At 45.4% G+C, this 24,268-nt stretch overlaps 1 protein-coding gene across 1 annotated transcript in view; it reads right to left on the reverse strand.

The window, feature by feature from the left end:
- Positions 1 to 18,768: 18,768 nt before the first annotated feature.
- BGN (biglycan) overlaps positions 18,769 to 24,268 on the reverse strand; it is a 133,239-nt gene continuing 127,739 nt past the window's right edge. The window contains exons 7-8 of the mRNA XM_040322892.1: positions 23,966 to 24,104; positions 18,769 to 20,057 (exon numbers count right to left, since the gene is read on the reverse strand). Of these exons, the coding sequence (XP_040178826.1) occupies positions 19,860 to 20,057; positions 23,966 to 24,104 (337 nt within the window). The 3' untranslated portion in view covers positions 18,769 to 19,859. The remainder of the gene's footprint in view (positions 20,058 to 23,965; positions 24,105 to 24,268) is intronic.

The raw sequence follows: 24,268 nt of genomic DNA on the forward strand, positions 1-24,268 counted from the left end.
TACAATATACAATCATTTTTGTATTTTTGTGGGTGATTTTTCTCATACAATATACAATCATTTTTGTATTTTTGTGGGTGATTTTTCTCATACAATATACAATCATTTTTGTATTTTTGTGGGTGATTTTTCTCATACAATATACAATCATTTTTGTAATTTTTTGTGGGTGATTTTTCTCATACAATATACAATCATTTTTGTAATTTTTTTGTTTTTTTTTATTAATAAACATTAAAATCTGGTTGTATTATTTTTTTTTTTTTTTTTTTATTAAATAAAGTATAAAATCTGGTTTTATTATTTTTTTGGGTTTTTTTTTATTAAATAAAGTATAAAATCTGGTTTTATTATTTTTTTGGTTTTTTTTTTATTAAATAAAGTAGAAAATCTGGTTTTATTATTTTTTTTTTTTTTTTTTTTATTAAATAAAGTAGAAAATCTGGTTTTATTATTTTTTTTTTTTTTTTTTTATTAAATAAAGTAGAAAATCTGGTTTAATTATTTTTTTGGGTTTTTTTTTATTAAATAAAGTAGAAAATCTGGTTTTATTATTTTTTTGGTTTTTTTTTTAGATTCAGACTCTCCCCAAAACATCAAGTAAATTTTTTAATTTATTTTCCACCCTCCTTGTTCTTTCTTTAATTTTTCGGTTGGCCAGATGAATCTCCTCCACCTCTTCTCTGCAGGCCCAGATTTCAGATATAACCATCTGTTTTGTATGCCTGTCCAAGCCACCACCTGATCCTGAAATGTGGGACAAAACCATTTTTTAAAATTAGGCAGGCCTACATCTACATTACCTGAAGCTGGGTTAGTTATATGTTACTTTACCTGATGTGGTGGCAGGCTGCGCATCATCACCATCCCTCGGGGGTGTGGCTTGCTGGACTTCTTGCTCCCGTGTCGAAGCTTCATGACGCCCTACGAGAATGAAGAAAATGGAAACAGGATTTTTATAGCTTATAGGCCTGAAAGAGGAATATGATTCACTTTATACAATTTCTGGGACTATTGATGTTTTGAAAAACCCCTCAGGGCAAAACACAGGATTGAAGGCATTCACAAAGATCCTGACAAATCTTGTAGCTTTGGTCTACTTTTAAACATGTAAGCCAACAAAGTATACACTGGATCACCTCAGCTCTGTGTGAAGCCCAAAATGGGTTATTAAAGGGGACAACAATTATGCAAATGAGTCCACATGTGTCACCAACTGCTGAGCAGACTCTCCTTTTACTGTATATTTAATTATTAAAAAAAGTTTGGTGGTTTTAATAGCACATCTACATAATTTTCACGATTGATCTCACCACAATTTTAAAAAAATGTCATAATTTCTAGGATTTTAAACACAATATTTAGTCGTTCCGAATGGACGTCCAGTTTGACGACAAATTATTGTGCCTAAAAAAATATTACAGTACAACCTGAAATAAAAAACACATGGCGCGGAACAAATCTTACAAAATATATAACAAACTTACTTCTTCTAATCACTCTCCTGATCCTCTTCATTTGTTCCGGCTCCCGTTTTTTAAGGTCACACCACCTTTTCCGGATCTGCTCCTTGGACCTTTTCACTCCAAATTTGCGATGGAGACTCCTCCTCACCTTCTCCATTATTGCGGCCTTGACCTTGTTCGGGTACTTATATGGCCCATGCCTCCCATCGTAGTCCTCTGCTTTGAGGATGAGGACCATCTCCACCATTTCCTCAAAGGTCATGTTGGAGGCCTTACAACGGATTCGCCGTGCTGCCATATTCTCCAACATGTGCTTCCAACCCAAAAAAGATGGAAAAGGGGCGGGGAAAATACGATACCATGAACGTCAGGGGCGGGGAGACGTGCGTAAAGTCCCACATGCGCGTGTATAAAGGGCTACCACGTGAGTAAAAGGGGCGTTCACAGTTTGTGGAAGACGGCGGAGATAACGATCGGGTCAAAGACCGGTATGTAACTACATTTTACATGTTTTTCTTGATTGAATGATTTTGTGGCCTACATCTTAGGTTCATAAATTAAAACATAGCCAGTTTGAAATTTGAAGGTAATGGTCCGCTATAGTGCCGTCGTACGTAAACAACGCTTTGATTATGCATTTTGATCCAACTACTGTTGTGTGGGCAATCTCGGTTCTCATCAGGATGTCTTCTAAAAACAAGTCGGTTTAAACATGATGCAAATGGTCGCTTTTATGTCTTGACCAAACTATATCGGGAGTGCTTTTATCTAACTAACGTTTCATACACAAATGAGGATGAGATCTGGCTTATTAGTTCGACACAACTGGTCATCTGTTTCCTAGGAACTGACCAAACATGATCTGCTGCCAATTCCACCTTGTCGTTTTTGCGACGGAAGATAAGGGGCGGGGGGGAAACATCAAATTTTTTTAAGCATGGGCGGATGTCGTGTGCGGAGTGTATATAAGGCTCGAACACATGTAGCGTCCATACGACCGGGTTGCGTAAGAAAGACGTTTGAACGACAAGCGTGTAGGTATGCTTCGAACTTGGGACAGCAGTGGCATATTCAGGAAAGACAGACATTTAAAGGAGCAATAAGCCAAAATTGTTTGGGGCAGAAATAACTAACTTTACATTATATCAGTCTTGATTTCATGTCCTCATTGTCCCTTTTTGCTTTTAAGCAGCTGTAATCATTTGCATAAATCATCACTTCCTGGTTCTGCTCCCTCTCAAATTTATCAGGGGAGCTTGTCACTGTGGTCTAAGCTGTGTGTCTAAAAATCAACCAAAACAATGCTAATAATTGTAGAAATTAAAATATGCCCTGCTTTTATTTTTTTTGGGTTCTGTGTGTCTCTTTACTTCACAGAAACAATAACTAAATTTCAAAACAAAAGTGAAACTAGAGGCACATTATATGTATGCACTTGTATGTCTCTAGACACTGTAAACAGTCATTTCCTCCAAAAATATAGTTATCCATTAGTGACCCTTTAAGGGCTAGCTTGTGAGAAAGAGTAATTTACTTTATAGATTGTGTAGTGACATTATTTTTTTATCCTTGGTTTTGGACAGGAAAAGATGAATCTCTTTAACCGACCCGACTTCTTGGAGATCTTTATTGATAGGTGGCAAGAACTTCCTGTTCTGTGGGCCACCAAAGACCCCATCTCTAGAAATAGAGAATTGCGTAAAACTGCACTGGAGAGCCTGCTCCCACTTGTGCGGAGACAGGTGGGGTTTGATGTGACAACTGACCAGTTGGAGGTCAAAATTGGGACCTTGAGAGGCACCTACAGGAAGGCACGCAACAAGGTCTTGGCTTCGATGAGGTCTGGAGCTGGAGCAGGGCGGGTATTTAAACCCAAGTTGTGGTACTACAGCAAACTGAGCTTCCTGGATGAACACCTGGAGGTTAGGGAGTCACTTTCTAGCCTTCGCCCCAGAAGCCACAGAAGCTCCAGCCTTCCCTCCAGCCAACCTGCTGCTCCCTCTGCAGAAGAACCCTCTCAGCAGCCTTCCATCCTGGATGAAGATCCAGATTTGCCCAGCTGGAGCCAGGTATATAGTACTTTCAATGTGCAAATATGTGGTGTTTAAATGTTGTTAAAGAGATGTAAATTAAGATATTAAAGGTAAATAAAAATTAGATCTAAAAGTGTTATTCCTAAAATTTGTCAGTATTGGCCATGAATTTTTGTGGTGTGATTGACCATAAAACATGGGTCAGAATGATTGGCTTAGCTAAGTCGTGACCAAAAAAAATGCAACAGTCAGGAGCTTAACTAAATAAAACAAAAATTTTATAAAATAGTAAAACTTTACTTTTTTTCCATACACAGGACGAGACCAGGCAGCAGGAGGATCAGGAAAATGCCAGGCAGGAGGAGGACAGGGTGAGTGGCTTGGAGGAGGCTGCAGGCCCAAGTATCTTGGACGTGTTGGCAGGCCCAAGTATCAGTAACGTGGTGGCAGGCCCAAGTGGAGCGGATGAGGTGGCAGGCCCAAGTGGGTTGCACGAGGTTGCTGGGCCAAGCACGAGATGCCAGGTGTCTCCTCTTCGTCTGCGTCCGAGAAGGCAGGTGAGGGATACAAGGGTGCGTGACGCCTCACTAGCCCTCATTCGGGACGCCCATGCAACCCTGCAACAGCCTCCCACTGCTCAGGAGGGATTTGTCACAGTGGTTTTGGCCAAAATGTCAGAAATGACATTAGACCAACGCCTCCTCTTTGAGGGCCTCCTCATCACCCTGGCAAATCAGGGGGTGAGGGGTCTTCTCACGGAGGACACTGTGATTTGCCGCCATCCCCATCCTCACACACCACATAACTCCCAAGCTCCCCCACCTTCTTCTTCTTCTCATGCTCCTTCTCAAGCTCCCCCACCTTCTTCTTCTTCTTCTTTTTCTCATGCTCCTTCTCAAGCTCCCCCACCTTCTTCTTCTTCTCATGCTCCTTCTCAAGCTCCCCCACCTTCTTCTTCTTCTTCTTCTTCTCCTGCTCCATCTGAACATTCTTCTTCCTCTTCTTCTCCTGCTCCATCTGAACATTCTTCTTCCTCTTCTTCTCCTGCTCCATCTGAACATTCTGCTTCCTCTTCTTCTTCTACTACTCCTCCTCCTTCTACTGCTCCTCCTCCTTCTACTCCTCCTCCTTCTACTCCTCCTCCTTCTACTACTCCTCCTCCTCCTTCTACTCCTCCTCCTTCTACTGCTCCTCCTCCTTCTACTCCTCCTCCTTCTACTGCTCCTCCTCCTTCTACTCCTCCTTCTACTGCTCCTCCTCCTTCTACTCCTCCTTATACTGCTCCTCCTCCTTCTACTCCTCCTCCTTCTACTGCTCCTCCTCCTTCTACTCCTCCTTCTACTACTCCTCCTCCTTCTACTGCTCCTCCTCCTCCTCCACCTCCTCCTCCACCACCGTCGGCTACTCATCCTCCACCACCTTCGTCTACTCCTCCTCCTGGCATGAGTACTACCCCTGTGGCACCACCTCCAGCCAGGCATAAGAGGAAGGCTGCTGAGAAGGCTGCAGAGAAGGTGAAAGAGCAGGCTGCAGGGAAGCCACCAAGGAAGGCCTTGAAGAAATCAAGAAAGTGACTCCCTTACTTCCATGTGGTGTACCAGAGTTCAGGCTGCTGTAGTACCACAACCTGGTGACATCTGCCTGCCCTGCTCCAGTTTCTGACCTCGGGGAGTCCAAGACCTTGATGCGTGACTTCCTGAATGAACCTCTCAAGTCCCCATTTTGGCCTCCAACTGATCACCAGTCACATCAGGCCACACCTGGCTGTGCACAAATGGCAGCAAGCTCTCCAGTGCTGACTTTTGCATATCAAATTTTTTTTTATTACCAAAATAAATGGTACATTTTTTTTTTACAGTTCATACTTGTCCTTGTATTTTTTTACATTTCAATTTTGCAAGTGAGAAGGCAGGTTCTTATTTTGTAAAAATTGGATATAAGGTGTAATTTGAAAGGGACACATGAGATAAGACAAAGCAATAAGGTTTCTATGGGGGGAACTTGACATTACAAAAAATAAAAGGATTTGCATTTTTAAAAAATTTAAAATTAAGGTGATTAAAAGCAGGATTTAAAACACACGACCAAAATAAGGTGACAATAAAAAAAAAAAAAAATATTGAGTCCAGTAAGAAAAAGGTTCCACCTAATTTTAAGGAACTCTGTGTGAATATCGTAAAAAAAAAATAGTATATTGCTGTTTTGTGCCCTTAGGAAAAATTGTGTAAAGCGCTGCAAATAAACGATTAAATAATGTTGGAAGCGACACGAATGTGCTATCTCCATTCCAAACGCTAGTTTTACCTATGTTGGTCTCCAGTGTCTAAGTTTTTGACAGGTTTCTTAGCATACACACGACCGAGTTTCTCGTTTAAAAAACAGCCCGATGAAGAACTCGTCGAGCCAAAATCCACTGCCATCGAGAAAATAGAGAACCTGCTCTCTATTTGCTCGACGAGTTCCTCGGCGGCTCCATCGGGCCGAAAATGTACACACGACCGAGTTTCTCGACAGAATCCGGCTCTTCACCGAGATTCTCGACGAATTCTGCCGAGAAACTCTGTCGTGTGTACGAGGCCTTAGAGGTAACAGGTGTTTTCATGTGTGACTCATCTCTCTGTGAACACTGTTCATATGTTAAATAAGGCTAGCTTTTGAAAGGCCTTTAATTGTGTGATAACACTGTCTAAAAACCTATTGATGCTCAGAGGTGTTAATAGGTGTCAAACTGGATGCAGACGAAACGTCTGCCTAGGAAACTCAAGGGTGTGAAGGTGGTTTGTTGTTATGCTGTTTAAGGAATGTGCAGTGATTAGACATGATAATTATCGGTCGGTGCCGACCTGTCTAGAATGTTTTAGTAATTAGCCTTAGTGTGTGATTAGGGGGGGTGGAGATCTCATTGTTGCTTCAATGTCTTGGACAGTATAAAAAGCTGAGAAGAAAACCATTAAAGTGTGTTGTTCCAGCAGTAAGCTTGTCTCATGTGTGGCTTTCTGGGCGACTCCAGGAATATTCCTCCTCGTGGAATATTGGGGTGATTTTCGTTATGGGAAGAAGGGAACGTTGACGGGGATATCATTGTAATACCGTCACAACTGGTTGGCAGCAGCGGGATTTTCCCTTCTTTTCCCCTTTACACCCGGATTCCAAGCAGACACTGGAAGAACTACTGGAAGCAACAAAGTGGGTCATCATAGCAGAATTAATGGAGCTAGACCAGGAGGACGGGATTGCAGCAACGCCAGCAGTACAAGAGATGGAGACACCAGTGATTCAGGAGGAGGAATCGCCAGCCAACAAAGTAATGAGAGAGAAGCTAGCATGGTTCGGTCCGAACCCAACGGCGGATGTGGTGCTGAGAGTGATGGACCTGTTAGCGAAGGAGGCTAAACAAATAAGAGACAAACAAATAAGAGACGCAGAGCTACAGGAGGCTAAAGAAATAAGAGACGCAGAACTACAGTTAAAACTGGCAGCAGTCCAACAAGCAGCCGCACATTCTCCGAACAGTGAGTACAGCACAGCAGACACAAGGAAGATTCCGTTTAGCGCTTTTAAAGCTTTTGATGAAAAGGACTGTGAGATTGATAACTACCTGGCAGATTTTGAGCGACAATGTAACCTGCACCGAATAGCTAGAAGAGAGTGGGTCGCAATATTGTCAGGCAAACTGTCAGGCAAAGCTTCTGATGCTTTCCGGACCGTGCCAGATCAGGATATCCATAGCTACGCCCGGGTTAAAGAAGTGCTCCTGGCTCGTTATGAAGTAACCCCAGAGTCCCACCGACAGAAGTTCAGGGACTCACGCAAAACCACGAAAGACTCTTACGCGGAATGGGCATGCCAGTTGTCCCTGTCGGCCTCTAACTGGGTTAACAGCAGCCAGGCCACCACCGCAGAGGACATTTTGCAACTAATGCTCCTGGAGCAATTTTACAATCACATCCAGATGGACGTCAAAGACTGGGTGAGAGATCGCAGGCCCATTACTCTACCAGAGGCCGCTAAGTTGGCGGATGAATATGCGGATACTCGCAAGACGAACCAGGTCACACCACAGGAACAACCTCCACGACCAACGGTGCCCTCACAACCACCAACCGCTGGATACCAACCTCCTAACAGACCGGTGACATCTAGCCCTCGCTATCCACGCCAGGAGGTCAACGAACAACGCTGCTTCCGGTGCAAACAGCTGGGTCACTTCAAGCAGAATTGCCCCATGAATGAAAACACCAGGTCAAATTGGTCTCAACCTGGGTACGGCCCACCAGCAGCAGCCTATTGTGTAGACTCAGCTTGGGATCCCCAGGAGCTGGGTCAGGAAGAACCATTGGGCACCCCTTACGAAGCCCTCATGGTACAATCTGCTATTACGGACAACAGGGAACACCATTGTCAGCTGGTCATGGGCGCCAGCCATGAGCCGGAGGGGCCCTGGAGGGAGCTGGGCAGAAAGAGGCACCGCCGGCCACCCTCCAAGAAGAAGAGGTCCTGGAAGCCGTATAACAAGCTGACCTGGGAGGAGAAGAAGCGACTGGAGGAGAGGGAGTCGCAGCGGGCGTCCCAGATGCGGGACGAAATGTTCGCCAAGGGCCCACAAGTGGCCCCTTACACCACCACCCAGTTCCTGATGATGGACCACGTGGAGAGCCTGCAGGATATGAGCAAGCAGGAGCTGATCCGTGAGTACATGGAGCTGGAGGAGTGCATAAGCCGCATGGAGGAGAACAACCACCTGAGGTCACAGCAGGCTGACCCCCCCAGGCTCCATGAACTGGAGATGGAGCTGGAGAAGCTCAGAGAGGAGAACCAGCGGCTGCAGAGAGGAGCAGGGGGTGGCTGACCCTATGGGGCACTGATTCCCCCCCCCCCGAACTCTGAGCACCAGTGCTACAGCCTTTCAACAAATATAACTTTTTCTTTTTTTTATGAATCTCCTGTGATTGTCACTTCAGAGCCATAACCTGCCCCCTCCCATAGCGGGACACCTAGACGGCGGCGCACAGACCCATTCGCCGTCTTCACACTGACTTCTGGTGACTCTGCAGATCGCACACAGACTTGGGGACTGACCGGCGTGTGATCTGACGACCCGGTGACATACCTAAGTCGGAAGCAGTTGCCAAGGGAGGTCAGTCACGCCAAACGGAGTTAACCTCGGACTGAAAGCTCTGAACCCGTCAACCCTACTGGACCAGGAAAGGTCCAACCGGGTTTGCCGGAGCAGGGAGAAAAAGGGGGGCCATTGTGATGCAATTGCCTATATATGCTCCAGTTTAATTCTCCCTGCTAATTTAATGCTGTGGGTTAGAGGTAACAGGTGTTTTCATGTGTGACTCATCTCTCTGTGAACACTGTTCATATGTTAAATAAGGCTAGCTTTTGAAAGGCCTTTAATTGTGTGATAACACTGTCTAAAAACCTATTGATGCTCAGAGGTGTTAATAGGTGTTAAACTGGATGCAGACGAAACGTCTGCCTAGGAAACTCAAGGGTGTGAAGGTGGTTTGTTGTTATGCTGTTTAAGGAATGTGCAGTGATTAGACATGATAATTATCGGTCGGTGCCGACCTGTCTAGAATGTTTTAGTAATTAGCCTTAGTGTGTGATTAGGGGGGGTGGAGATCTCATTGTTGCTTCAATGTCTTGGACAGTATAAAAAGCTGAGAAGAAAACCATTAAAGTGTGTTGTTCCAGCAGTAAGCTTGTCTCATGTGTGGCTTTCTGGGCGACTCCAGGAATATTCCTCCTCGTGGAATATTGGGGTGATTTTCGTTATGGGAAGAAGGGAACGTTGACGGGGATATCATTGTAATACCGTCACACTGCGTTTTTTTGTATTTTTCTGCGCTATAAACAAAAGAAGAGCGACAATTTTGAAAAAAACACAAGATTTTTTACTTTTTGATTTAATAAAGATAGAGGGTCTAATAGGCTTCAAAATAGGGTGGGCTCAGGGCTGGTGCAAGAATTTTTGACACCCTAGATGAAACCTAATTTTGCTGCCCCCCTTGGCTCCACCCCTGACTCCACCCCCTTTGCCCTGCCCATGTATACCTCACATTTTTAAAGAAGCGCCCATCAAATGCAGCCTCGCCCATCAAATGCAGCCTCGCCAGCGCCCATCAAATGCAGCCTTGCCAGCGCCCATCAAATGCAGCCTCGCCAGCGCCCATCAATGCAGCTTCGCCAGCGCCCATCAAATGCAGCCTCGCCAGCGCCCACCAAATGCAGCCTCGCCAGTGCCCATCAATGCAGTCTCACCAACGCCCAGCAATTCAGCCTCACCAGCGGCCATCAATGAAAAAAATTTGGATGAAATTCAAATTTGAATCATTTTCTAATTGTTTTTGAAGTCGAATAGTGTTCCAATTTCCAAAGAGAATAAAATAGAGTAGAAAATAAAGGAATAGAATATATATATATATATATAAACTAAACAAATTCCGAAAACAAATTAAACTAATGAATCTAATGTAACTAAACAAATTTATGTAAATAACTAATCAGAATCAAACGAAACACATTTTTTCGTTCTGCACATATCTAAAATTTGCTGTTGAAACACTGATCCTCCTCCCGGCCAATCGGTAAACCCATCACCCACATTGGCTGAAAGGACAGGCGATCCTATTGGAGGCCTAGGAGGAGGGGAGGAGAAGAAGACACAGGAGCCTGATGCCCCTCGATGTCCACCACTACCTAATGCCTGCCACCTAGTATGGGGTAAGTGGCGGAGGACCGACTGGCATACAGCGAGCGGGGGGAAGAGCGGTGTGGCTGGTGGTAGTTGTTTTCCGCCCCCTCCGGCCACCACTGGTTAGATGTACAGTTGTGCTCAAACATTTGCATGCCCTGGCAGAAATTGCAAAATTTGGGCATTATAATTGAAAATATGACTGAGAATTATCTTTTATTTAATCAGTTCAGGTCCGCCCTATAGCAGTTTTAGCAATTTCACACATTTGTGGCTTTTTAAATTTCAATTGTCATTGAGATTGTTAGCTCTCACATGAATGCACTGGTCAGGCTCGGAACGGCACGATCGCCATTTCTAAAGTGCGCCTGTGTCGGCGCGCCCCCTTAATTATTGTAAATATTTCCTAAACCGTGGATGTTTGGGAGATATGTCGAGCTCCTACAGGTAAGCCTTAATCTAGGCTTACCTGTAGGTAAAAGTGGTTGTAAACGGTTTACAACCACTTTAAGGCAGAAATCAACTAAACTGTTGTCCCTAGCTCTCTCTGTAAACTATAAACCATCTCCCCCTATGTTATTTAGAAGAGGAGCAAGGGAGAAGTTCTTCAGCCCTAACACACTTCCTGTGTTTAGGGTGACAAGGCTTCTAGGGTATCACTGGGGTTGTAGTGATGCTGGGGGGGTCTACTGTTGCAGAGAAAGGTGGTCTATTTTGCTGGGAGGGGTCTATTATTGCTGGGTGGGGGATCTTTTGTTGTTTGGGGGGTCTTCTGTTGCTGAGGAGGCTCTACTGTTGAGGAGGAGGGTCTATTGTTTGCTGTCTACTGTTGCTGCCAAGGCTCCATTGCGGTAGGTGTGGATCAATTGATGCTGGTGGGGGGGCTCTGTTTTTGCTGGGGGCTCTGTTTTTGCTGGGGGCTCTGTTTTTGCTGGGGGCTCTGTTGTTGCTGGGGGCTCTGTTGTTGCTGGGGGCTCTGTTGTTGCTGGGGGGTCTATTGTTTGTGGTGGGGGGGGGGGGTATTGTTGCAACTGTGGGTCATCCATTTGACTGCCTTTCTTGTTCTATACAAATTACTTAGCACCACAAAATTATACTTTTGGTTCTGTATTCTCTAAAAAGGGGGCAGGGTGGAGTACCAGACATGGGACAGTGCTCGGAGGTGGGTAGGGGGTGGAGACGAGAGGTGACCCGGGGGGGGGGGGAGGAGTACCCCGTACCTATTCTCCAGGGAAAAAGAATCTGGTGAAAAATAACAAGAACTAACGCAACCTCCACATGAGCCGTAATATTTTACATTTTAGCTCTTTGGTTTAGATACTCGTTAGAACTGAGGAGGAACGTTGGCTAAGAGCCAACAGCACAGTGTTAATGAAAGACTGAAGGAGGGGTTGCCAATGGCAAGATGAAAGCCAATTTCCGGAGATGTGGAGGATGATTTCAGGAGTTTCTGACTGAAGTGCAGCAGCGTGGAAAGAATAAAAGAATGACCAACGGAGACCTCTTAGATGTTAGAGGATCATATAAAGTTCCTATAGAATTGTGGGCAGTAGCGAAACTCAACTGGTGATTATAAAGTTAATGTGGAGCTGAAGAGTAGAAAGAAGTGACAAGGTCACGTAATACCGAAGAAGAGTTGAGGACTTTGTGCGTTCTAGTATTTGCAGACAGAAGGCATGGATATGAGGTTTTGACCTGACGGAGAAGAGAAGCAGTTGCTGCAGTAGAATTTGCGTATAGAGGACATGGAGAGCATAAAGGGGTATGCAGAGGAGTGGAAGGTGACATTCTGAGCTGTGAAGGTTGGTACAGTGAAGCTGGGAGGACAACGTAGAGCCAAGTTTATGGTGGACACCATAGAGCAGCCATTCTCAACTAGAGGTGGGGGTGGGGCACGAGGGGCAGCTGCTCGGACGCAGTGGTTTTATGTGGTGGGGGGGAGATGCTGATTGGCAATTTCAGGGTGACAGCAGTATCCATACTCTTATCAGTAGTGTTGCTCACGAATATTCGTATTGCGAATATTCGGCTCGAATATGGCATATTCGAGTATTCGCGAATATATCGAATTTCGCGGCCAATATTCGCTATTCCGAATATTCACATTTTTTCAATTTTATTTTTAAAACAGATCACATCCTAGTGATCTCCATCGACGTCTAAAAGCATTGCTGGTATGATTAGAGACACTGGGCCGAGTAGCTGAAGCGATCATTTTATATTGCAGAATATTCGCAAAGCGAATATTCGGCAATAGGAATATTGCGCGATTATTTTCTCCGCCCTTCTTTTGCATCAGAGTTCTCCTACCACAGTTGTTAAAATTTCGCTATTTTCGCATTCGCATTTGCGAAATTTCGATAAAATATCAGGAATATTCGATTTCTGAATGAGCCAATCAGAGTGCTCCTACAGCAGTTGTCGAAATTCCACAATCAATTTCGCATTCGCATTTTGCGAAATTTCGATAAAATATCACGAATATTCGATTTCAGAATGAGCCAATCAGAGTGCTCCTACCGCAGTTGTCGAAATTTCGCAATTATTTTCGCATTCGCAATAGCGAAATTTCGCAAACATTTCATTTTAATAAAATATCACGAATATTCGATTTTAGCGAATATTTCTCGAATATTCGGCTATATATTCGTGATATATCGCGAAATCGAATATGGCGTATTCCGCTCAACACTACTTATCAGCTCTTATGCCGCGTACACACGATCGGAAATTCCGACAGCAATAGTCCGATGTGAGCTTTTGAACGGAAATTCCGACCGTGTGTAGGCTCCATCGGACTTTTGCTGTCGGAATTTCCACCAACAAAAGATTGAGAGCTGGTTCTCGTCTGTAGCAATTCCGACGCATGCTCGGAAACAATTCGACGCATGCTCGGAAGCATTGAACTTAATTTTCTCGGGTCGTCGTAGTGTTGTACGTCACCGCGTTCTTGGCGGTCGAAAGTTCAGAGAAATTGTGTGTGACCGTGTGTATGCAAGCCAAGCTTGAGCGGAATTCCGTCGGAAAAACCATCCAAGGTTTTCCCGCGCCCTCTTAAAGTCTGAAGGACAGTAAACTGGCCCTTTGCTCAGAAAGTTTGGAGACCCCTGATCTATAATGAATGTCCCCTCCTCCTAATCTAAAGTAAAGAATATATGGAAAGCAAGGGATAGCCTCTAATACAGTGGTCTCAAAGTACCGGCCTGCGGGCCATTTGCGGCCCGCAGACCAGTTATAAATGGCCCACAGGCATGGCGGAAGTGGGGGGAGCAAAGAGGGAATTTTTTTTTTGTGAGCTGGCGCCATCTGGTGGTGGCCGTTGGTATTGCAAGTTAAGCATTACAAGTTAAACAGCAATTCTAATGTCATTTTACACTATTTTCACTGCCATCTTCTTCCCTCTAATTAGAACCCCCAAACATTATATATATTTTTTATCCTAACACCCTAGAGAATAAAATGGCGATCGTTGCAATACTTTCTGTTACGCCGTATTTGCGCAGCGGTCTTACAAGCGCACTTTTTTGGGAAAAAATTACACTTTTTTAAATTAAAAAATAAGACAACAGTAAAGTTATCCCTATTTTTTTTAATATTATGAAAGATAATGTTACGCCGAGTAAATTCATACCCAACATGTCACGCTTCAAAATTGCGTCCGCTTGTGGAATGCCGACAAACTTTTCTACCCTTTAAAATCTTCATAGGCGACGTTTAAAAAAATTTACAGGTTGCATGTTTTAAGTTACAGAGGTGGTCTAGAGCTAGAATTATTGCTCTCTCTACCAATCGCGGCGATACCTCACATGTGTGGTTTGAACACCGTTTACATATGCGGGCGCTGCTCGCGTATGTGTTCGCTTCTGCGCGCAAGCTCGTCGGGACGGGGTGCGTTTTCTGGCTCCTAACTTTTTTAGCTGGCTCCTAAATTCCAAGCAAATTTGTCAAACCCTGACTTACACCAGTGCTGGTGGTAATAATGCGCTCGCTGACACCAGTGCTGGGGGTTAATAATGTGTTCGCTGACACCAGTACTGTTGTTTTTGAAGTTTGAAAGTTTGCATGCGGCCCCCCATGGCATATGAAAACTTGTCTTGTGGCCCTCAGGTAATTTGAGTTTGAGACCCCTGGTCTAATATAATACTATGGGTTATTCACCACTAGTCTCCCCCATACAGGGGCAGACTGACCATTGGCGCTCTCAGGCACTGCCCGAGGGCCCCATGCCACTAGGGGTCCCCATCAGGGTTGCCAGGCTCAATAAAACCAAGGACAATATGTAGAAATCTGTGTTTTTTTTTACATCTTTCCCTGATATGTCCAAAGCCAACATTCTTTTGATGTGAAAATCCTGAGATTTTAGCTGCCCCGCCTCTGCACTGCCTCCTGGCGTGGTGGCCATCTGTAAGCCCAGGGGCCCCATAATCTTCTATTGCCCGGGGGCCCCATGAGTTGTCAGTCCTCCCCTGCCCCCATACCAATGTATGTCCGAAGGTTCACCACACCAGCACTCCTAGAAGGGTTGAATGTGAAGAAACTTCATGGCGCCATAGCAAAGATTGGGGGAACGGGCGTAGATCGGTGAGTATAACGCCTCGTCATTTACAAGTCCTGGACTTTTACATTTTTTAGCCAAGTTAGTCGCCATCATAGCTCTGTATCGGGGCTGTTCTTACTATTCAGCAAGGTGAGACTCTTCTCAAGGGAAGTTTTCAGGTGACACTGTCATCTTGCCTTCCTCCTCCATGTGCTTTCTTCTTCTTTGAACTCAGAAAACTTGTACTAATAAAGTATGGAGGCCGCTGTTGTTGACCTTCTAAGAATACCACTTGCCTGACATTCATGCTGCTCCATTGGCTTTAGTATCTGTTGAGACGGTGGCCTCCAAAAAGTGCAGAGTGGGAGACGTGACATTATTCTGACTTTCCCGATTCGCATACTCGTTCCAACTCTGAGTTCTAGAAAGTATTGAAGCCAATGACAGCCAGGCAACTAGCATTTTTAGAGGGTGGTCAACAATAGCAACCTCTGTTTTGTCTCCATACAAGTTTTTCTGTAATGTAGGGTGTTTATTACCAGTGGCGGCCGATGGAAATTTGGCAAACGGTATACTAAACTTAAAAGTAGTTCAAGCCAGCAATTGATGGGCACACTGGCAGCAATTGATGGGCACACTGGCAGCAATTGATGGGTACATTAGCTGTGTTTGATGGCACAGTGGTGAAAATTAATGGGTACATTGGCGGCAATTGATGGGTACATTGGCGGCAATTGATGGGTACATTGGCGGCAATTGATGGGTACATTAGCTGTGTTTGATGGCACAGTGGCGACAATTTATGGGTACATTGGCGGCAATTGATGGGCACATTAGCTGTGTTCGATGGCACAGTGGCGACAATTTATGGGTACATTGGCGGCAATTGATGGGCACATTAGCTGTGTTTGATGGCACAGTGGCGACAATTTATGGGTACATTGGCGGCAATTGATGGGTACATTAGCTGTGTTTGATGGCACAGTGGCGACAATTTATGGGTACATTGGCAGCAATTTATGGGTACAGGAGCTGCGTTTGATGGGTACAGTTGCTGCGTTTGGATACAGTGGCTGCATTTGATGGCACAGTGGATGCATTGGATGGCACAATGGCGGCATTTGATGGCACAGTGGCGGCATTTGATGGCACAGTGGCTGCATTTGATGGCACAGTGGCGGCGTTTGATGGCACAATGGCTGAATTTGATGGGCACAGTGGCGGTGTTTGATGGGCACAGTGGCGGTGTTTGATGGGCACAGTGGCGGGGTTTGATGAGCACAGTGGCTGCAATTGATATTTCTTTTATTCAGTTTGTTTGCACCCCCCAAAAATTTTGAGCACCAGCCGTCACTGACCATAGCCCCCCATTCAGTTTCGCTCACAAGATACAGTAATGTGACAGGTTTGCCAATGCATAGGGATGCCATTAAGAAATATTGGAACGCCCATGCATCTGCTAAAGAGTGGCATGTTTTGCTTGCAAGTGTGAACCTAGCCTTAGAAATTCCAATTCTGATAGAGAAAAACATATCTGTGCATTCATTCTTTTAGATGATCAAACTAAAAAAAAAAAAAAAAAATGCCAACTTTGTACAAATATGTCCACCGCTGATTTATTGCTTTGGTATATCTACAAAAAAAACATTTATTTAATGCATCAACATTGTGTTATTTTATGCAAAAACAAACAAACTTTGGAAAGCTGGTGGTTACAAATACAGGTATATAATTATTTTTTTTGAAGCGGTTTACATTGATTCTCTTGATTCCTGATTTGCGAGCACCCTGCTTCAGAGCAATGCCATCATTTGTCCACTAGGTGGCAGTGTTACCCCAACGATTCACCATGGAAGCAATGTACAAAGGCACACTACAAAGATGCTCACTAATTTTTTTATTTTTTGCAAGCTGGTGATAAAAAACATATGCATGGTCCTGCATGATAGGTAAAGTGCTGTGCCTACTTTTGCAGCCCTCTTAATCCCTTTTTATGGCCCCCAACTGAAAGACTGGCTATTCAGGGGTGAACTCATGAGCAAATAAGTAATGAAATGGGCTTTTTTTTTTTAACCCTTTTACAGGCAAGAGGGTCTGCAGCGCCTTGCACTGCAAAGCAATGTGAAATGTTCTTGACAATGCCCAAAAAAAAAAAAATTTGAATGATTGTAAAAAAACAATGCTTAATGAAGCAAGAGGTGTCTGTGGGTTGTAAACTGTATAAGGGGTGTATTTATTTATAAAAAAAATTATAAAAATCATAGCTATTCACTCATCAAAACTGCATTTCAACATATTTTATGCAAAAGGGGTGAAACAAATGTTCTCAGGCTATATTCTCTGCAGATCGAATGTCATACATTGAGAAAAATGGGGAATGTACTGCATTATGGCCACTAGATGGAGTTGAGGAGTATACTGTGTTTGTACTCAGCACCATCTGGTGGCCATAATACCAAATTTTCCCTATTCACATTTTTTTAATGATGAATAACATTCAGTCTACAGAGAATATAGCTTTAGAACATTAAATTTTCCCTCACTCACACAGAACAAATTTGCATGCAGTTTTGCTGGACAGACTACGCAAATTTATTATAATTTTATGTAATAAAACCAGCACTTAAACTCAGCACTTTTAATCCTTACAAGCCTCTTTCCATCAGCCAATATTTTTGTTTTGTTGTTGTTCTATTTAACTTTTTATTTTCTTAATTACTGGCACTGCACAAGCCCCCCCCCCCCCCCCCCGGTCTCCATACTCGCCTAAGTGAAAATGCTACAACACCACAGCCAGAGGAGGGCAGACCTGGCAGACATTAGGGTGCCAGCTGCCAAAGAAATAGTTTGTTCCTAATAAACACAGGCTAGTATGATGTCTCCTGTACTCCCGAAGCCCCCTGAGATATGCACACCACATGTGCCAGGGGCATCAGCTTCAATACAGCGGCCGGATGAGGATGGACCCTGTGGCATGTCATCAGGGTGCTGGTTGTCTCATTCTGGAAGAGACAACCAACTCCTGGTCCTGGTGAACACAGGCGAGAATGAAGTCTCCTCTACTGCTGAGGCCCCCTGGGATATTCACGCCACACATACCTGAGGAGGCTTCAGCTTCAACACAGCGGCCAGAGGAGGGCATCATCACGGGGACCGCTGCCTAAACCAGGAGGAGATGGCCGGGTCCCTATAAATGGCTCCATATAAACACAGAAGTCTCCTCTGCTCCTGAAGCCCCCTGACATATGCTTACCACATATCCGAGGAGGCATCAGCTTCAACATAGCAGTCAGAGGAGGATGTGCCTGGTGGGCGTCATCAGGGAGCTGGCTGTCTGAACCAGAAAGAGACAGCCAGCCCCCGATGAGAAAAGGCAAGAATGATGTCTTCTCTACTTCTAAAGCCCCCGGGATATTCACGCCACATACCTGAGGAGGATTCAGCTTCAACACAGCGGCCAGATAATGGCATGCTCATTGGGGCCCGCTGCCTAAACCAGGAGGAGACAGCCAGCTCCCTATAAGCACAGGCGAGAAGGAAGTCTCCTCTGCTCCTGAAGCCCCCTGACATATGCTCACCACATAATATCTGAGGAGGCATCAGCCTCAATATAGCAGTCAGAGGAGGATGTGGCCGGTGGGTGTCATCAGGGAGCTGGCTGTCTGAACCAGAAAGAGACTGCCAGCTCCGGATGAGAAAAGGCAAGAATGATGTCTCCTCTACTTCTAAAGCCCCCTGGGATATTTACGTCACATACCTGAGGAGGCTTCAGGTGCAACACTGCGGCCAGAGGAGGGCATCATCAGGGGGACAGCTGCCTAAACCAGGAGGAGATTTCCGGCTCCCTATAAAGTATGGAGGAGTGAAATCTCCTCTTCTCCTGAAGCCTCCTGACATATGTTCACCACATATGTGAGGAGGAGGCATCCGCTTCGACATAACAATGTGCCTGGCGGGCGTCATCAGGGAGCTGGCTGTCTGAACCAGAAAGAGACAGCCAGCTGCGGATGAGAAAAGGCAAGAATGATGGCTTCTCTACTTCTGAAGCCCCCTGGGATATTCATGCCACATACCTGAGGAGGCTTAAGCTGAAATAAAGCGGCCAGAGGAAGGTATCATCAGGGGGACCACTGCCTAAACCAGGAGGAGACAGCCAGCTCCCTATAAGCACAGGCGAGAGGGAAGTCTCCTCTGCCCCTGAAACCTCCTGACATATGCTCACGGCATATCTGAGGAGGCATCAGCTTATAGCTGTCAGAGGAGGATGTGGCCGGCGGGTGTCATCAGGGAGCTGGCTGTCTGAACCAGAAAGAGTCAGTTACCCCACAGATGAGAAAAGGCAAGAATGATGTTTCCTCTCCTCCTTAAGCCTCCTGGGATTTGCATGCCACATATCCCAGGGGGCATCTGCAACCTGTTGGACTTCATCAGGGAGCCAGTTGCCTGAACCAAGAAAAGACAGCTGGCTCCCGATGATGTTATAAAGGATGATGGCGGCACAGGACCTGGAATGCAGCCGCGGTTTGGCGGATCACAGCAGGACAATGCTGGATTTGATGGATGTGTGAGTATTTTTTTTGAAGGACAACCCAGTGGACAAGGTAAGAGAGGAAAGAAAAGAAAATGTAAGGGTTTCCCAAAGCAACCAATACAGCTTCAGCTTTCATATTCCAACTTGCTGTCTAAAAATGATAGCTGGAAGGTGACTGGTTACTAGTGGGTAGCACCTTCTTCCAGCCCCACTCTGGCTCAGCCAGTCATCAAGCTTGCTGGGAGCTCTGCTTCATCAACAGCTGGAGACCTACTGTACATATTGACTAATAAGCTTATCAATAACTGGGATATAGAACTGTGACTATACAAGTTTAGTGCAGCTACTGACTACCTTCCTGGCTCTTTAGACAGCTGTGCCAGAGGATAGGTAGAACAGGAAAAATACCTAAAGCATGGAGTTTAGTGACTGTTTTTACACACCCTCTCATGGAGTATCATTGGACTAATTTATTCAATATAATATTTATTTTTTCACGCTTTTTAGTCTGATTTTGAACAGTTCTCTTCTTCATTTTTATTCTCTTTTATCTTCTGTCTTTGGTTGCATTTGTTTTCTCCGCACAGTTCTACTTTCTGTAATTGCCAAACTGGATGGCCAAGCGGTCGGTGACGCATCGGAAAGTGGCGGGTTGCACCTCCCAGTAGGGCACTGGGTTATTGAAGAGGCTGATTCCGTTGTAGTAAGCGCGTTTCACCCCGAAGCCTGTTGGACAGAAGTCATTGACGCCCACCTGGGTGATGTTGTTGGAGTGGAGGTATACAACCTAGCAAAGAGAAATAAAAAAAAAAAAATTTTGGAGGATTTGCAGAAAAATTTGCCAATTTTGGCGTCAACCACAAAGTGAAAATGAAAGCCCAGGTCTGAATCAGAATTGGCCTTGTTAGGCAAGTATGTAGAGCCATGCAAGGAATTTGTCTTCGGCCTAAAGCTGAACTGGACATTGGTCCAGATTGGCACATTACTCATACCCATATCTGATGGACCACTGGGGAAGCTGGAAATCACTGTAGTAGTCGGCGCTACTGGAATAGCCATGATCTTCCGGTCCTGTGCCGAATGGCTTACCCCCTGCAGGGTCGCCTGCTCCGCCCTGCCGTCATTCATAGAATACTTTGTACTTTTTTCATACAAGGCATTTGCTGATAGGACAAGATGGAGATTGTGGCACCACCACCTTCCTCTTTACATTGTCCTATCAGAAAATGCGGTGTAAGGGCGTAAAATATAAGGGATTTTTTAAATGGCGGTGTTAGTTGCTTTTTTTGGTGGACAATGAAACACCCCAAATTCACAGTCCCATAGCCAAGGAGGCATACTGGGTAACAAGTGACTATGGTTGGGTATTTTGTCCTTCTTTTTTGTGTTGCTCCATGTCTGCAAGATTTCACCTCTAGTCAACCTAGGCACTCTTGTGTCTGTAGACCATGTACTTGGATGCCTTAAGGTCCAACTCTGGGCTTGGTGACCCCTACATTACCACCAACCCTGCCTTTCCTCAACAAAGCATACATTACTTTTTTTTTTACTTCTTGTGGGTTCATACTTTACTTTAAAGGTTGCGGTTGGGTGTTCTTCATTCTCTTCTGTCTCTGGCAGTAGATGGGTCCTGAATAGGGGCGGACTGACCAATCGGACACTCGGGCATTGCCCTAGGGCCCCATGCCACTAGGGGTCCCATCAGGGTTGCCAGCCTCAGTAAAACCAGGGACAGTATGTAAAAATACGTTTTTATTTTTTTATAATCCCAAGATTATATCTGCCCCACCTCTCCAGTACCTTTTCAGTGTGTGTGTATTCTGTGTGTATGTATACTATGTATGGATGGGCATCCACTCCATAGGGCAAGGGGGGGGCAATTGACCCCCCTGGAAAACCTAGAAGGTGTTGAAGAGTGAACACCCCTCCGCGACTGAAGCAGTAACAGCGACGTGGTGACAGGCAGGTTAGAACAGGGAGAGAGAGGCGAGCTGCTGGCCGTGGTGTTGCAAGGGGGGGGGGGGCAGTGGGGTGGTCTGGTGCGGGGTGACACCACTGCACCTGACCAACCATCCCCTTCTCCGCGGTTTCAGGCTGTCTGAGCGGTCCTGGGCCGGATTTCGCACAGGCACAGCGAGCAGAGTGAAGCCGCCTCCCCCTACAGTGTTTATGTGTACACAGGGGGAGGGAACCTGCTGTGCCGCGCTGATCTGAGGTACTGAATGGGATGGGGGAGGGGGGGTCTGTCTGTGCTGAAGGGGGGGTTTGTGCTCAATGGGGGTCCATCGGTGCTGAAGGGGGGGTCTGTGCTGAATGGAGGGGGTCTGTGTGGAATGGGGGGGTCTGTGCTGAAGGGGGGTCCATCCGTGTTGAATGGAGGGGTCTGTGCTGAAGGGGGGGTATCTGTGCTGAATGGAGGGGTCTGTGCGGAATGGAGCGGTCTGTGCGGAAGGGGGGTTCATCTGTGCTGAAGGGGGGTCTGTGCTGAAGGGGTCCATTTGTGCTGAATGGAGGGGTCTGTGCTTAAGGGGGGTCCATCTGTGCTGAACGGGGTCTGTACATTGTCTAGGCTATATTTATATGGGCATGGAGTGAAGCTGAATTATCTCAAGAGCTATTTCACACTGCCAGCTGGCCATGTTATCGGTAAAGTGCCGCTAAAAAGCGTCGCTTTATCATTGTTTTAGCTGTGCTATTCGGCCACTATCGGGCGCTTTTAAAGCCCACTAGCGTTTTGAAGAAAGGGTTAAATGCGACTGTGTCGCCACTCCCGAAGCGCCCCTCCCTGAAAAAATTTCAGCGGGTGCCCATGTGTGTATGTATACCGTGTGTGTATATTGTGTGTATAATGTGTATGTATACTGTATGTGTGTGTGTGTATACTGTGTGACCCCATAATCTATTGCCTGAGGGCCCTATAATCTCCTATTGCCAGGGGGCCCCATGAGTTGTCAGTCCACCCCTGGTCCTAAATGCTGCAGAGAGTGGAGCAACATGACATGGTGATGTTCTTTGCAGTCTGCTCCTGTTAGTCCAGGGCAACCCAATGACATACCCTTGATGCTCTGGGCTCACAGGAAGTGGGCTAAATGATGCAGACTGTCATTCAAGATAGAAAAGGACTGCTACTGAGTAGTGAGTCTGCAAGGGACACCTCTGAAGTGGAGGTAAGTGTTGCAAGCCAGAGCTCCTGTTTTTGGTAGCTAGTAACTGAGATTTTTTTCCTCCTTAGGCCAGACTTGGGCTTCAATTTGAGATAGTTCCACCCATTTTTTTAATTTGCAGTCATTCTCGTGGACAACCTCACTGACTTTCTAAATGACAATAATTTTTTTATTTCTCTAAATACCTTTTTTCAATGTCTTCATGCCGCACTTCCGCCTTCGGCCACCTAGGCGATTACGCTGACTCCTGGGATATTGTCTTCTATCCCAGGAGTCCATGGGAAGTGCCTAATACTGAAATCTCGCGTGATCCCCAGACTGGAAATGATGCGAACGGGAGGAGTTAGGAGCCATTGCAGTGACATTACTGTGCATGCTCAAGGTTGGGAGGTGCATTCTGGGTAGCCAGCTACACCGAAACCCGGATATGAAGACAAGCAGACTTCATATGCCCACAACAGCTATGGACCTTGCTTTCCAAGATCAGGTTAGTTTATAATAATTTAATAATAAACAAAAAGGGCCACATTGCTGTCATACTGATGTTGCAGTGGAAGTAGTAACAATTGTGGGGGAGCTTTTAGAAAAAAAATGTACAGTAAAACCTTGGTTTGCAAGCTTAAAGGAGTTGTAAAGGTAAAAGTTTTTTTACCTTAATGCATCCTATGCATCTGACAGCACTGCCCCCCCCCCCCCCCCCCCCGAGCCCCCGTTTTACTTACCTCACCGTTCGAAAGTCCCGGGCGCGTGCTTGTCGTCCTGCTCGGTTCCCAGCCTGGCCGTTGATTGGCTAGGCTGGGCAGATTGATAGCAGCGCAGCCATTGGCTGGCGCTGCTGTCAATCACAGCGGATGACGCGGCGCGCCGGGGGGCGGGGCCGAGTGATACAGTCGGCGGCTATGGCCGCTGCTGTATCACGGGAGCGCGCTCGCAAAAGCTTTCCACCATGCGAGGGAGCTTGCATGAATGTGGAAAGCTTTTGCGAGGAGGAGCCGAGACAGCCGCCGAGGGACCCCAGAAGACACGGATCGGGGCCACTCTGTGCAAAACGATCTGCACAGTGGAGGTAAGTATAACATGCATGTTATTTAAAAAAAATAATAATTGTACCTTTAGTGTTCCTTTAATTCATTCCAGAAACATGCTGTTAATCCAAAGCACTTGTATATCAAAGCATTTTTTTTTTACAGGATATAAAAGAGAAGAGAGGCACCTCTAAGTGTAGCAATAAGTTGCTAAATGTTGTACCTTCATTACATGTAACCCTATTGCTACACTTAGAGGCTCCTCTCTTCTTTTGTATAATCAGTTGTGACATGACACTACTCTTATATCAAGACATCGCTTGTATATCAAGGCAAAATGTATTAAAACATTTTGCTTGTCTTGCAAAACGCTCTCAAACCAAGTTACTCTCAAACCAAGGTTTTACTGTATTTGGGGACTGGAACTCCACTTTAATAGTGTTTATAATAAATTTGTATTTTTAATTACTGTAAATAGAAATTTCATGTATTGGTACCATTCTCACCTGTAGGAACTTGAGGTCTGGCAGTCCTGGGGGCACTTTGGCGAGCTTGTTGTTGTCAAGGTGAAGTTCCCTTAGAATGGGCAGAGAGGACAAGCTTCCATTTTCCACCTGTCTGATGATGTTGTATCCCAGTCCTAGCCTAGGAGGATCCAAAGAACAAGACTGTTATTTACATGGTCAACATCTCAAGGACTTCAAAGAACTTATTTCAGCAGTAAGAAAGGGCAAATTCCAAGCCATTTTGGCACATGTGAAGGCACCAAAAGTTAACCAGTTAAGGACCTAGAACATTCCTGGTACGTC

The sequence above is a fragment of the Rana temporaria genome, chromosome 9 (genome assembly GCF_905171775.1).
Source record: "Rana temporaria chromosome 9, aRanTem1.1, whole genome shotgun sequence".
In the NCBI taxonomy this organism is placed as follows: Eukaryota; Metazoa; Chordata; class Amphibia; order Anura; family Ranidae; genus Rana; species Rana temporaria.